Raw genomic sequence first — 16,266 nt, 5'->3', positions numbered from 1 at the left:
TGTGATTGTAATGTGTGACAGACGCCTTGGCAGAGTTAGCCTAGCTTAGCAACAGGAGGAAGGTGTGGGCCACACAACAACAAGGACACCGTCACACACAGGGGCTGGGCTGGCAGAACAGTATAGAGCAGGGTTTTCCAAACTCTATCCTGGGGACCCCAAGAAGTGCACATTTTGTTTTTTGCCCTAGCACTACACAGCTGATTCAAATAATTAACTAATCAACTTGATTATTTGAATTAGCTGTGTAGTGCTAGGCCAAAAAACAAAACGTGAACCCCTTGGGGTCCCGAGGACCGAGTTTGGGAAACGCTGGTATAGAGCTAGTCCAGCTGCATACACAACCCCTGCCCCCTCCTCCTCTCCCTCAACATCAGGAGGTTACAGCCACAGAGACAGAGGGAGGCCAGATGTTGGTGAGGATGAAGCAATCCATCAAAAAGGAACCTAGAGCTACAGCTACATGAAGCAGCGATAGAGAGGGGAGGAAATGGAAGTGTGCAGCTGATGTTTCAAGTCCATTTGGTATGATTGCAGCTGTGTCTTCTGTAGACTACAGCAGATGAACAGGAGCAGTAGGTAGCAGCAGTAGCAGTAGAAAACAGAGCAGCAGTAGGAGCAATAGAAATGGAATGAACATAAGATCGAGGAGAGGAGTGGCGGTAAGAGTTGCATGGCCATCTGGTTGTGTTTAGGGTTGCCGGGCGTGGGCCCTGGACTCACTCAGCTAAATGCAGGTTTTTACTGCTTCTCCACAGCAGCAGCGGCACTCACAGGCCCCGGCTCCGGCCCTCCGCCTGTCTCCAGCATTCAATCCCTCAGATTAGCGGGATTGCCAGAGATAGTCTCCCCTCCCTAACCCTCCCTCTACGGGGGTCAGCTCCAGCAACAGGGAGCAGCTCAGTCATTGTGTCAGCAGAATGGGAGGTTTTATTACATTCCCCCCTGACACTGTAACTCTCAGTATCCGCTACTTCATTGGAAGGCTCAATAAGGAGGTATGTAGGACAATGGTATAGTCCGTTGTTATTTTTGCTTTTCTCTCTTCCTCTCACTTTACCCGCAAAGTGCTGTTAACTGAACTGCAGCTGAGACAGTGCTCTACAGTTCTACGGTTGAGTTCCCAGGTTCTCACAGTGTCTATAGTTTGTTTGTCAGGCATGCTAGAACACTCTTCCTTGTTTGTCACATTGGGCCAAATCGATCTGCTCATTCCCACGCTCCCATTTATTTGTTTATTTACGTAGCACGAAAAGCTTACCACTAAGCACAGACATAATTTCAACATCTAGTTTTGATTTACATTTGGTTGTGACTTCAGCCAGAAATCAACAATTAAATGTCACCATGTCAATGTATTTAGGATCAAAATTGGGTAAAAAAAAAAGAAGAAGGAAATCGTTTTCCATGTTGATTCAACGCCACCACTTTTTGGGGGTTTTTGATTTTTTTTCCACTTTTGATTCAACCAGTTTTTGCCCAGTGGGTAGTGACTTTGGTTTTTGGAGAACACAAATCAATCATACGTCTGGGTGCCAAATGGGAGGACAGTTGGATCTGTACTTTACAGTCTAGCTAATCTCGTGACAGCCTAATTTGGTTCTGGGTGCTGATATTCAATTCAAATCAAATCAAATTTTATTAGTCACATGCGCCGAATACAACAGGTATTACAATACATCAACCTTACATAACCAACAATGCAGTTTTTTTTTTTAAATGAGTAAGAATAAGAAACAATAGCGAGACTATACACAGGGGGGTACCGGTACAGAGTCAATGTGCGGGAGCACCGGTTAGTTGAGGTAATATGTACATGTAGGTAGAGTTATTAAAGTGACTATGCATAGATGATAACAACAAAGAGTAGCAGCAGCGTAAAAGAGGGGGTGGTAATGCAAATAGTCTGGGTAGCCATTTTATTAGATGTTCTGGAGTCTTATGGCAATGGGGTAGAAGGTGTTTAGAAGCCTCTAGGGAGTTTTTCCTAGCCACCGTGCTTCTACACCTGCATTGCTTGCTGTTTGGGGTTTTAGGCTGGGTTTCTGTACAGCACTTTGAGATATCAGCTGATGTACGAAGGGCTATATAAATACATTTGAATTGATTTTGGAACTAGACTTGATGTAGTGGGTGATGTACTGGGCCATATGCACTACCCTCTGCATTGCTTGCTGTTTGGGGTTTTAGGCTGGGTTTCTGTACAGCACTTTGAGATATCAGCTAATGTACGAAGGGCTATATAAATACATTTGATTTGATTTTGGAACTAGACTTGATGTACTGGGTGATGTACTGGGCCATATGCACTACCCTCTGCAGTGCCTTGCGGGAGGAGGCTGAGCAGTTGCCATACCAGGCAGTGATGCAACCAGTCAACCAGATGCTCTCGATGGTGCAGCTGTAGAACCTTTTGAGGATCTGAGGACCCATGACAAATCTTTTCAGTCTCCTGAGGGGGAATAGGTTTTGTTGTGCCCTCTTCACCACCTACTGTATATATGTGTGTTGGTGGTGATATGCTCACATTCTATGGGATCTACTGTACTTCAAGTAGTGGCCATTTAGCTGTACTTTATCTGAGCCTGTGTTCACTTTGTGGGCAGAGGCCAGCAGCACTGGGAAGGCTAAGCTTGGTTTTGGGGGTTTGATGTCACACAATGCTTTGAATCGCCAACATACTGTACAGTAAAACTGACTAACTGCAGCCTCCATTTTGATTTGGGTGGAGAGGGGCGGCGCAGGGCGGCACAGTAGACCGGTACCGAGGCCCAGAAGGTGCTGTTTCTCCTGACCGACAGGTAGTGATGGAACGAATGGTGTAATGGCTGACAGCTGGAGACCAAACAGATGAAAAGAGAGTGAGAGAGGAAAAACAAAAAGGGTAAAGACAAAAAGGAAAGGAGAGAATGAAAGTAAGGGATAGAGTGTGAGGGGAAGAGGGGGAAGGGTTTATAAATGCAGGTAACCATCAATATGAATGAGCCTTTTAGGCACTGTAGAATAGACCATAGGGCTGTAGCAGTCAAGTATCTAACTGCTATTGATCATCTCTTTTATCATCTCAGTGTTTGATTGGTCGGTCGCCTCCAAAGATCACAGGTCACTTCCTGTTTGCACAAGTAAAGGAATGTCTCTCCTCTCGCTCTAGGCTCGCCAGGCCCTGTATTAAGGGGTCTGTGGAAAAGGCATTGACACGTTCTGCACCTGTCCAATAGGTAAAACGGACTATTCCAGTATTTGACTCCTCGTCTCTCTTTCTCCTCTCTCCTCAGCGTACTTCACAGACCTCTTGAACAGATCCGAGCGTTCCCTTCAAGAGTCCTTCCTGGCCACGCTGGACTCTCTCTACTCCAAGAACGCCCCTGTGTTCCAGGACCTGTACGCTGACCTGCGTCGCTACTACCGTGGCTCCGCTGTCAACCTGGAGGAGACGCTCAACGACTTCTGGGCACGGCTGCTGGAGCGCCTGTTCAAGGTCTCCTCCCTCCCGCAGTACACCCTCACTGACGACTACCTGGAGTGTGTGGCCAAGCAAACGGAGACCCTGCGGCCCTTTGGGGACGTCCCCCGTGACCTCAAGCCCAAGGTCACCAGGGCCTTCGTGGCGGCGCGGTCATTCGTCCAGGGCTTGACTGTCAGTGGGGAGGTGGTCCGCAAAGTCTCCCAGGTACTGTTATAGTAGAGACCTGTGCTGTTTCACATGTTGCTAACGCTGAGAAATATGGCAGTGCTTTTTACTCCTGATATTACCACCTCACATCCACCACACCGTCAACCATTAAACACCCTGCACACACATAAACGCTGTCAACTAGTTGAAATTGGGATTGTTATGTAAATCACAGAGTAAGTTCCTTGCGTAAATCTGTCTCAGAAAGAAAATGCCCTGGGTGTGTAATTTTCACCCCTAGGCAGTGTGTTTAACCTTGGTTACCCTGGTGAAAACATATGCATACTGTAGATGGATAGAGCACATTAAGGGGCTTGCCTCAGTAGGGGCGTGCCTCAATAGGGCGTGCCACAGTAGGGGCTTGTCTCTGTAAGGGCTTGTCTCAGTAGGGGCGTGCCTCAGTAGGGATGGGTAAAGGGCTGCTGTGCATTGCCCCAGCAACAGGGTGTCTGAGGGGCGGATGAAACATGTAGCGAGGCTAGCTTAAAAACCATTTCCCATCAGGAGTGAATTATAAAGAAACCTGGCCCCTCCGACCCCTGTCCCTTCAGCCACAGTCTACTGGCCGACTACTTGGCCAGTCTACATTTAGCCTTTATTGGATGAAAGTAAGGCATTTTAGGGACATGTCTCTACCTCTTTGGATGGTAGCAGTGGAACGTGCCCAGTGCCTGTTTCATATGACAACTTTTATGATGCTTTTATTGGTATAGTGAATCACAAAGCACATTCTTGGAGAGAGGAAGGAGCCTTTGAGAAATGTTTAGGTTTTATGTTAATTTAAATGTAACATTAATATGAAAGTACGTTTAGCCTACAAATATCTCATGTGTAATCTGTTGTGTCTTTTAGTGGATCGATGTGTATTTTTGCGTTACGTATCGAACGTGTATTTTTGCATTACTTATCGAACATACACAAGCTATTTACACAAACACCAGAGAGGGCAATAGCCACGTACAGGAATCCTGTGGGCTCTCACTCCCTTCTTCCTAAAAATAACCACCATTTCAAACCGCTCTTTATGTTGGCACAAAGAGGCCGGAGTCTGGCCCATTTAAATACAGACTTTATTTACAGCACGGTGCCACCAGCTTTACAAGTTTTAAATAGAACACAGGGAGAGGGAGATAGAAGTGGAGAGGAGGAGGTATAGAGAGATGAAAGGGAGTGTGTGAGAGAACCTGAGAGAGAGGATCTGTGAGAGAGAAAGAGAGTGAGAGAGAGAAAGAGGGAGCAAGAGAAAGAGCATGTGGATGGATGGAATAATCCCTTTGAGCTATGGTTGATTACTGTTGTTACTGTCAGTGACAGTGGCTGATGTAACAGTATGGCATCATGGGTGTCTGTCCTGTCACTGATCTTAATTTATCAGCACCATTACCTGTCCGCTCCGCTCTGCTCCACTCCACCTCCTGTTGTCACACTGTAGGAGATTTAACACTGTGGGATGTCACAATCAATTGGTGACATTCGGACGTATTAGGAAGCTGGTTGTCTGTGTACATTAAGCCCTGTTGATGGGTTCCTGTGAAGTCTGTTAATACAAGGACCGGTTGTAATGACACCGCTTTAATCTTGTTAGCTGTTCAGTCTCCTTGTGAAGTTCTTAATGGTCTCCCATTCTAGACAGCATAAGCTCGCTCTTATCCTTTTAAGGAGCTACATTTGAAGCTGCATTCTGGGAAAATGACATGGTCCTCCTCCGAATGCTTTAAATAGTGCGAGATTATTCTTGGAAATGATAGCCAACTCTTGTAACAGTTAGCATCCTTTAGGAAACATCTACACCAACATATCCATTTATCTATCCCTTACCGAACCCCTCTTATGCATTAGCTGCATGGTATTGTTGCTGTTTCATGTTGCAAAATACGCACTACATAATCATAATCAATACATGATAATCATGATCATAGTACATGTTTTAACCACACATATACAGTGGGGCCCTTAAATTATTGACACCGTTGATAAAGATGAGTGATAATGACTCTATAAAATAAATCATCCCAATACTGAGCTATGTGCATGTTCAAAAACAATTAGAAAGTACAGTGGGGCAAAAAAGTATTTAGTCAGCCACCAATTGTGCAAGTTCTCCCACTTAAAAAGATGAGAGAGGCCTGTAATTTTCATCATAGGTACACTTCAACTATGACAGACAAAATGAGAGAAAAAAATCCAGAAAATCACATTGTAGGATTTTTAATGAATTTATTTGCAAATTATGGTGGAAAATAAGTATTTGGTCAATAACAAAAGTTTATCTCAATACTTTGTTATATACCCTTTGTTGGCAATGACAGAGATCAAACGTTTTCTGTAAGTCTTCACAAGGTTTTCACACACTGTTGCTGGTATTTTGGACCATTCCTCCATGCAGATCTCCTCTAGAGCAGTGATGTTTTGGGGCTGTTGCTGGGCAACATGGACTTTCTACTCCCTCCAAAGATTTTCTATGGGGTTGAGATCTGGAGACTGGCTAGGCCACTCCAGGACCTTGAAATGCTTTTTACGTTGCCCGGGCGGTGTGTTTGGGATCATTGTCATGCTGAAAGACCCAGCAACGTTTCATCTTCAATGCCCTTGCTGATGGAAGGAGGTTTTCACTCAAAATCTCATGATACATGGCCCCATTCATTCTTTCCTTTACACGGATCAGTCGACTTGGTCCCTTTGCAGAAAAACATCCACAAAGCATGATGTTTCCGCCCCCATGCTTCACAGTAGGTATTGTGTTCTTTGGATGCAACTCGGCATTCTTTGTCCTCCAAACACGACGAGTTGAGTTTTTCCCAAAAAGTTATATTTTGGTTTCATCTGACCATATGACATTCTCCCAATCTTCTTCTGGATCATCCAAATGCTCTCTAGCAAACGTCAGATGGGCCTGGACATGTACTGGCTTAAGCAAGGGGACACGTCTGGCACTGCAGGATTTGAGTCCCTGGCGGCGTAGTGTGTTACTGATGGTAGGCTTTGTTACTTTGGTCCCAGCTCTCTGCAGGTCATTCACTAAGTCCCCCTGTGTGGTTCTGCGATTTTTGCTCACCGTTCTTGTGATCATTTTGACCCCACGGGGTGAGATCTTGCGTGAAGCCCCAGATCGAGGGAGATTATCAGTGGTCTTGTATGTCTTCCATTTCCTAATAATTGCTCCCACAGTTGATTTCTTCAAACCAAGCTGCTTACCTATTGCAGATTCAGTCTTCCCAGCCTGGTGCAGGTCTAAAATTTTGTTTCTGGTGTCCTTTGACAGCTCTTTGGTCTTGGCCATAGTGGAGTTTGGAGTGTGACTGTTTGAGGTTGTGGACAGGTGTCTTTTATACTGATAACAAGTTCAAACAGGTGCCATTAATACAGGTAACGAGTGGAGGACAGAGGAGCCTCTTAAAGAATAAGTTACAGGTCTGTGAGAGCCAGAAATCTTGCTTGTTTGTAGGTGACCAAATACTTATTTTCCACCATAATTTGCAAATAAATTCATAAAAAATCCTACAACGTGATTTTATGGATTTTTTTTTCTCTTTGCATCTTTTTTTCTTCAAATTTTGTCTGTCATAGTTGAAGTGTACCGATGATGAAAATTACAGGCCTCTCTCATCTTTTTAAGTGGGAGAACTTGCACAATTGGTGGCTGACTAAATACTTTTTTGCCCCACTGTATATTATTTATACTAATGCAATTGCTTTGAGACAGAGAGTTTAACAAGTTATATTTATTTTTGCAAAAAGGTAGGTATCAAATATTTATACCTCTAAAGAGTCTTATAAATAATGTAGTCTCATTACTCCTCACAGTTAAAAAGATGCAAAGCTCCTTGATGATGATGATGGGTGTGCCCCTCCAGGTTCCTCTGAGCCCAGAGTGTACCCGTGCTATGATGAAGCTTGTGTACTGCCCCCACTGTAGAGGCCTGGCCTCCGTCAAGCCCTGTGCCAACTACTGCAGAAACGTCATGAAGGGCTGCCTTGCCAACCAGGCCGACCTCGACACCGAGTGGCAGAACCTCGTCGGTGAGAGAAACACACGTGTACTCACACATGCCCGCACACACACAACACACACAAATAAGCACACACTCTCACAGTCTTTTCCTTGATTCTCTTCCCTGTCTCTATTGTCCAGACACCATGCTGCAGGTGGCGTCTAGTTTCAGTGCTGACCCCAGTGTGGATGTGGTCATCTACTCCCTCCCCATCCGCATCTCAGAGGCCATCCTCTACATGCAGGAGAACACAGAGGTCTTCACCAGCAAGGTCAGTTCAACCAGCACCAAACCCTGACTAAACCTTCTCACTCCCACTCATGGCCCATTCTCTTCAGTGTTAGATGTGTGTCTAAAGGTGTGGGTTTCATTGTGTGTTTGGTGGTAGGTGTTCCAGGCCTGTGGGACCCCCAGGGTGGCAGACACACAGAGCTCAGGGTCTGAGGAGAGAAAGAAGAGAGTGAACCCTGCCAGCACCGCAATGGAGTACAAACCCAGCCCCACCGTAGGGGTCCCACTGGAGATGCAGGTGTGTGTGTCATTAGAACTGCAGGACATCCTGTGTGTGTGTGTGTGTGTGTGTGTGTGTGTGTGTGTGTGTGTGTGTGTGTGTGTGTGTGTGTGTGTGTGTGTGTGTGTGTGTGTGTGTGTGTGTGTGTGTGTGTGTGTGTGTGCGCTGAGTATTCAAACTATGTCTTATCTCTCCTAGATATCTGATGTGTCCAGTAAGCTGCGGGAGATGCAGCAGTACTGGGTCCAGCTGCCAGCTGCTCTGTGCAATAGTAAAGTGGCAGCAGGAGCAGCTGGTGACAAGTGCTGGAATGGCATGACCAAGGCCAGGTATGATGAGCACTTGTCCAGTATTTTAGCTGTCTGGCAGAGACAGACTGTTAATGACACATTGTCAACAGTAATATGTAGAATATCATCCCCTAAACATAGTATACTAGTCCTCCTCACCTGTCTGAGAACATCTGTACTGTGTTGGATGTGAATTGCTCAGGTAACCCTGAGATGCACTTTAGAACCAGGATGAACATGCTAACCATTCACACAGCAGCAGACAGTGCAAACACAGCACTGCCTATTAGTCATGTAACACTCTCTCTGGTTAGAGTGTATCCCCCAAGACCCTCTGTATCTCAGTCTGAAATGGCCTCCCCTTCCCCTCACCCCCTTTCATGCTATTCAACTAAATAGATTATTGAGCAGTTTACCTCCCTTTCTGCAGTGCCACAACTCCTCCCTTATTGGATTGAGATTGGGCAATTTGATTTATAGTGGGCTGTTGACTCTGAAATATGTGACAGACTATGTCATAAAAAATGTATGTACTTGTGGGTTCATGGGCGTGTTTGTGATAGTTTTTCAAGCAGCATCGGACACTGATATAAACGTGTGTATGGGTGTGTGAGTTTGTGCATAAATGTGTGTAGCTAGATTTACATCCAATTGGCAACAGATTTTCATGCGAATATTCTAAAATCCACATGCATTTTCCCACCAGTGGTGTATTTCCACCAAACTGACTTGTTGCGGATAAAAATCAGTGCGTGATGACAGTGCACACAACATGTTTTCATGTACCGAATAAAAATCAGTGCGCGATGACATAGTGCACACAACATGTTTTCATGTACCGAATAAAAATCGAATGTTCAATATGTTTCCAACACATTTTCAACTCTAACGATAGTTTTTTTCACAAAAACTATAGCACATGTGCCCACTTTGGTCTTGGCACATGCACTCCAGCCAACAGCTCGCTGATACAGTGCAGGTAGGCTGTGCAGGTAGACTGTGCAGGTAGGCTGTGCAGGTAGGCCAGTCTACATTATGATTATTATGGAAAAGCACAAGAATATTTGTATTTGTCAAACGGCAGCCAAGCATCGATGATCATTTCACCAGAATAAGACCCTTGATATTTATTGGAACTGAGCATCAAGCTCATCACGTGCACTTTCACCACCCTGTGAAGTTCATCATAACTTATTTCATCTGTAGCCTAATAAACTGCATGCTTTCCCGAGTTGTAGTGGGTGGACCACACACCATGTCATCGTATGACTCCAAGTTTACCTCTATATGAAGGTTATTATATCAATATTTCAAATCAAAATGTATTGGTCGCATACACATATTTAGCAGGTGGGTTTGCAGGTGTAGATAAATGCTCGCTCCAACAGTGCAGTAATATCTGACAATAAACAACGCCATTTCTCACATAATTCATTTTACAGACTATCCCACCATGTTGAATGAAGAAATGATCTATCAAATTGTACAGCAACGTCTTGCTTCCATCACACCTGTCGTGATACGGTATGTAGCGCTTAATTTGTAAATCGGGAACACATAGTGAGCGCGAGAGGGGGTTATCCAGTGGACTCGAGGTACCGGAACGCATGAGAAAAACAGTGACAAACATAACGTAGCAGCAGCGCAGCAGACCAAGTATCCTACTATCTATGGGGGTGCAACTGACAGCGTTCTCTAAGGTGCTGATTCATTCAAAGCATTTTAGACGCTGTAGAACATCCGCCATACGTATAACCTATAGTATGCCCACATACTAGATTATAGCCCTGGGGTTTACACAAATCCAACATTTAATCATGCTCTGTATTCTGAGCAAGACATCAATGTACAGCAACATTTTTAGACGGCTGTGATAGGAGAAAACTGAGGATGGGTCAACAACATTGTAGTTACTCCACAATACTAACCTAAATGACAGAGTGAAAAGAAGGAAGATTGTACAGAATAAAAAATATCCCGAAATATGCATCCTGTTTGCAACAAGGCACTTAAGTAATTCTGCAAAAAATGTGGCAAAGAAACAAACTTTTTGTCCTGAATAGAAAGCATTATGTTTGGGGCAAATCCAACACATCACTGAGTACCACTTTTCATGTTTTCAATCATTGTGTTGGCTGCATCATGTTATGGGCATCTGCAAGGACTATGGAGTTTTTTTGTGTGTGGATAAAACAGAATACAGGACAGGCAAAATCCTAGAGGAAAACCTGGTTCAGTCTGCTATCCAACAGACACTGGGAGATGAATTAACCTTTCAGCAGGATAATAACGTAAAACACAAAGCCAAATCTACACTGTTGCTTACCAAGGCAACATTGAATGTTCCTGAGTGGCCCGGTTACAGTTTCGACTTAAAGCGGCTTGAAAATCTATGGCAAGTCTTAAAAATGGCTGTCTAGCAATGATCAAATTGACAGAGCTTGGAGAATAAAAAAAATAATAATGGTCAAATATTGTACAATCCAGGTGTGCAAAGCTCTTAGAGACTTACCCAGAAATACTGTAATTGTACTTGTAATTGCCGCTAAAGGTAAAGGTGCCTCTAATTGCCGCTAAAGGTGCTTCAGCAAAGTATTGACTCAGGGTTGTGGATACTTATGTAAATGAGATATTACTGTATTTAATTTGTAATACATTTGCAAAAATGTCTAAAAACATGTTTTCACTTTGTCATTATCGGGTATTGTGTGTAGATATTGTGTGTAAAATCCATTTTGAATTCAGGCTGTATCACAACAAAATGTGGAATAAGTCAAGGGGTACAGTAGGAATACTTTCTGAAGACACTGTAAATCATTGATGGAAACGTGGTTAGAGATGCTGAAATATTGAAATTTGTGACAGGTCAGGACATAAAAATGCAACTCCAAGGCAATGGGCCATTAATAATGCATGTAGGGCTCAGTGTGCTGTATCGCTAGCTCAGCCGTAAGCAGAAAGTGATATGCGTAAATTACAGGTTAACAGGCATCAAGTATAGCTATTCAAGCTACAGGTAACTGCCAAAATAATGGAAACACTTGAGTAAATGAGGGATACAAAGTATATTGAAAGCAGGTGCTTCTACAAAGATGTGGTTGCTGAGTTAATTAAGCAATTAACATCCCATCACGCTTAGGGTCATGTATAAAAAATCTGGGCAGGCCGTTATTTTGGCTACCAAAGCTACTGTATGCCCATAGGATGACAATGCCCCCATTCACATGACACGAGTGGTCACTGAATGGTTTGATGAGCATGAAAACGATGTAATCCATATGCCATTGCTGTCTCAGCCACCAGATCCCAACCCATTTGAACACTTATGGTAGATTCTGGAGTGGCGCCTGGGACAGCGTTCTCCACCACCATCAACAAAACACCAAATTATGGAATTTCGCGTGGAAGAATGTCGCTTCTCTCCAATAGTTCCAGAGGCTTGTAGAATCTATGCCAAGGTGCATTGAAGCTGTTCTGTATCATGTTGGCCCAATGCCCTATTAAGATGCTTTATGTTTCCTTTATTTTGGCAGTTACCTGCATACAGTGCCTTGCGAAAATATTCGGCCCCCTTGAACTTTGCTACCTTTTGTCACATTTCAGGCTTCAAACATAAAGATATAAAACTGTATTTTTTTGTGAAGAATCAACAACAAGTGGGACACAATCATGAAGTGGAACAACATTTATTGGATATTTCAAACTTTTTTAACAAATCCAAAACTGAAAAAGTGGGCGTGCAAAATTATTCAGCCCCCTTAAGTTAATACTTTGTAGCGCCACCTTTTGCTGCGATTACAGCTGTAAGTCGCTTGGGGTATGTCTCTATCAGTTTTGCACATCGAGAGACTGAAATTTTTTCCCATTCCTCCTTGCAAAACAGCTCGAGCTCAGTGAGGTTGGATGGAGAGCATTTGTGAACAGCAGTTTTCAGTTCTTTCCACAGATTCTCGATTGGATTCAGGTCTGGACTTTGACTTGGCCATTCTAACACCTGGATATGTTTATTTTTGAACCATTCCATTGTAGATTTTGCCTTATGTTTTGGATCATTGTCTTGTTGGAAGACAAATCTCCGTCCCAGTCTCAGGTCTTTTGCAGACTCCATCAGGTTTTCTTCCAGAATGGTCCTGTATTTGGCTCCATCCATCTTCCCATCAATTTTAACCATCTTCCCTGTCCCTGCTGAAGAAAAGCAGGCCCAAACCATGATGCTGCCACCACCATGTTTGACAGTGGGGATGGTGTGTTCAGGGTGATGAGCTGTGTTGCTTTTACGCCAAACATAACGTTTTGCATTGTTGCCAAAAAGTTCCATTTTGGTTTCATCTGACCAGAGCACCTTCTTCCACATGTTTGGTGTGTCTCCCAGGTGGCTTGTGGCAAACTTTAAACGACACTTTTTATGGATATCTTTAAGAAATGGCTTTCTTGCCACTCTTCCATAAAGGCCAGATTTGTGCAATATACGACTGATTGTTGTCCTATAGACAGAGTCTCCCACCTCAGCTGTAGATCTCTGCAGTTCATCCAGAGTGATCATGGACCTCTTGGCTGCATCTCTGATCAGTCTTCTCCTTGTATGAGCTGAAAGTTTAGAGGGACGGCCAGGTCTTGGTAGATTTGCAGTGGTCTGATACTCCTTCCATTTCAATATTATCGCTTGCACAGTGCTCCTTGGGATTTTTAAAGCTTGGGAAATCTTTTTGTATCCAAATTCGGCTTTAAACTTCTTCACAACAGTATCTCGGACCTGCCTGGTGTGTTCCTTGTTCTTCATGATGCTCTCTGCGCTTTTAACGGACCTCTGAGACTATCACAGTGCAGGTGCATTAATACGGAGACTTGATTACACACAGGTGGATTGTATTTATCATCATTAGTCATTTAGGTCAACATTGGATCATTCAGAGATCCTCACTGAACTTCTGGAGAGAGTTTGCTGCACTGAAAGTAAAGGGGCTGAATAATTTTGCACGCCCAATTTTTCCGTTTTTGATTTGTTAAAAAAGTTTGAAATATCCAATAAATGTCGTTCCACTTCATGATTGTGTCCCACTTGTTGTTGATTCTTCACAAAAAAATACAGTTTTATATCTTTATGTTTGAAGCCTGAAATGTGGCAAAAGGTCGCAAAGGTCGCCTTCCCCAAGCCTTCCCCATTTCTCCTTCTCCCAAATCCATTCAGCTGATGTTCTGAAAGAGCTGCAAAATCTGGACCCCTACAAATCAGCCGGGCTAGACAATCTGGACCCTTTCATTCTAAAATTATCTGCCGAAATTGTTGCCACCCCTATTACTAGCCTGTTCAACCTCTCTTTCGTGTCGTCTGAGATTCCCAAAGATTGGAAAGCAGCTGCAGTCATCCCCCTCTTCAAAGGGGGGGACACTCTTGACCCAAACTGCTACAGACCTATATCTATCCTACCGTGCCTTTCTAAGGTCTTCGAAAGCCAAGTCAACAAACAGATTACCGACCATTTCGAATCTCACCATACCTTCTCTGCTATGCAATCTGGTTTCAGAGCTGGTCATGGGTGCACCTCAGCCACGCTCAAGGTCCTAAACGATATCTTAACCGCCATCGATAAGAAACATTACTGTGCAGCCGTATTCATTGATCTGGCCAAGGCTTTCGACTCTGTCAATCACCATATCCTCATCGGCAGACTCGACAGCCTTGGTTTCTCAAATGATTGCCTCGCCTGGTTCACCAACTACTTCTCTGATAGAGTTCAGTGTGTCAAATCGGAGGGTCTGCTGTCCGGACCTCTGGCAGTCTCTATGGGGGTGCCACAGGGTTCAATTCTTGGACCGACTCTCTTCTCTGTATACATCAATGAGGTCGCTCTTGCTGCTGGTGAGTCCCTGATCCACCTCTACGCAGACGACACCATTCTGTATACTTCCGGCCCTTCTTTGGACACTGTGTTAACAACCCTCCAGGCAAGCTTCAATGCCATACAACTCTCCTTCCGTGGCCTCCAATTGCTCTTAAATACAAGTAAAACTAAATGCATGCTCTTCAACCGATCGCTACCTGCACCTACCCGCCTGTCCAACATCACTACTCTGGATGGCTCTGACTTAGAATACGTGGACAACTACAAATACTTAGGTGTCTGGTTAGACTGTAAACTCTCCTTCCAGACCCATATCAAACATCTCCAATCCAAAGTTAAATCTAGAATTGGCTTCCTATTTCGCAACAAAGCATCCTTCACTCATGCTGCCAAACATACCCTTGTAAAACTGACCATCCTACCAATCCTCGACTTTGGCGATGTCATTTACAAAATAGCCTCCAATACCCTACTCAACAAATTGGATGCAGTCTATCACAGTGCAATCCGTTTTATCACCAAAGCCCCATATACTACCCACCATTGCGACCTTTACGCTCTCGTTGGCTGGCCCTCGCTTCATACTCGTCGCCAAACCCACTGGCTCCATGTCATCTACAAGACCCTGCTAGGTAAAGTCCCCCCTTATCTCAGCTCGCTGGTCACCATAGCATCTCCCACCTGTAGCACACGCTCCAGCAGGTATATCTCTCTAGTCACCCCCAAAACCAATTCTTTCTTTGGCCGCCTCTCCTTCCAGTTCTCTGCTGCCAATGACTGGAACGAACTACAAAAATCTCTGAAACTGGAAACACTTATCTCCCTCACTAGCTTTAAGCACCAACTGTCAGAGCAGCTCACAGATTACTGCACCTGTACATAGACCACCTATAATTTAGCCCAAACAACTACCTCTTTCCCAACTGTATTTAATTTTTATTTATTTATTTATTTTGCTCCTTTGCACCCCATTATTTGTATTTCTACTTTGCACATTCTTCCATTGCAAAACTACCATTCCAGTATTTTACTTGCTATATTGTATTTACTTTGCCATCATGGCCTTTTTTGCCTTTACCTCCCTTCTCACCTCATTTGCTCACATTGTATATAGACTTGTTTATACTGCATTATTGACTGTATGTTTGTTTTTACTCCATGTGTAACTCTGTGTCGTTTTATCTGTCAAACTGCTTTGCTTTATCTTGGCCAGGTCGCAATTGTAAATGAGAACTTGTTCTCAACTTGCCTACCTGGTTAAATAAAGGTAAAATAAATAAAAAAATAATTTAAAAAAGTTCAAGGGGGCCGAATACTTTCGCAAGGCACTGTATATACACTATATACTGTATGAGTGTGGGATTTTCCATCCAATACTGTGACCAAAGCAATGTAGTCCAGTGGAGGAGAGGGGAGCCTAGAGGATAGATACAGTAGAGAAGATGAGGAGAGACTGAGACAGATAGACAGACACATCAAAAGGTTGACAAATCAATAACTGCTGAAATCGATAGACTAAATCCCTGAATGAAAATGGATTTGTCCAAAAATAAATACCCAGCGATAAAAACATAACCCACAAAATTATACTTGCCGTACATCTCCTTAATGGCCCAAAGCCACATTCAAATAAAGGCCTAGTCCCAGAGCTTTGTCATCCTAATGCAATATAGTACCACAGAAATGCAACCGTGTTGCCTGCTAAGTGACGTATTGATGTGTTCTGTGTCCAGGTATCTTCCTGAGGTGATGGGTGACGGCCTGGCCAGCCAGATCAATAACCCCGAGGTGGAAATTGACATCACCAAGCCAGACATGACTATCCGCCAGCAAATCATGCAGCTGAAGATCATGACCAACCGGCTGAGGAACGCCCTCAACGGCAACGACGTGGACTTCCAGGATGCCAGTGAGTGACGGGTGGGGGAGGAAGGCTGATGGAGGAGGAAGGAAGGGC

The 16,266-nt window shown here is 44.0% G+C and overlaps 1 protein-coding gene across 2 annotated transcripts in view; it reads left to right on the top strand.

The window, feature by feature from the left end:
* gpc1a (glypican 1a) overlaps positions 1-16,266 on the top strand; it is a 75,674-nt gene that overhangs the window by 56,508 nt on the left and 2,900 nt on the right. For both annotated transcript variants that reach the window (XM_020499077.2, XM_020499076.2), the window contains 6 exons: positions 3,276-3,670; positions 7,528-7,693; positions 7,806-7,936; positions 8,054-8,194; positions 8,375-8,505; positions 16,043-16,218. In XM_020499077.2, the coding sequence (XP_020354666.1) occupies positions 3,276-3,670; positions 7,528-7,693; positions 7,806-7,936; positions 8,054-8,194; positions 8,375-8,505; positions 16,043-16,218 (1,140 nt within the window). The remainder of the gene's footprint in view (positions 1-3,275; positions 3,671-7,527; positions 7,694-7,805; positions 7,937-8,053; positions 8,195-8,374; positions 8,506-16,042; positions 16,219-16,266) is intronic.

The sequence above is a fragment of the Oncorhynchus kisutch genome, linkage group LG13 (assembly GCF_002021735.2).
Source record: "Oncorhynchus kisutch isolate 150728-3 linkage group LG13, Okis_V2, whole genome shotgun sequence".
In the NCBI taxonomy this organism is placed as follows: Eukaryota; Metazoa; Chordata; class Actinopteri; order Salmoniformes; family Salmonidae; genus Oncorhynchus; species Oncorhynchus kisutch.
The sequence above is the reverse complement of the archived record's forward strand: the minus strand, read 5'-3'. Positions and strand labels throughout refer to the sequence as shown.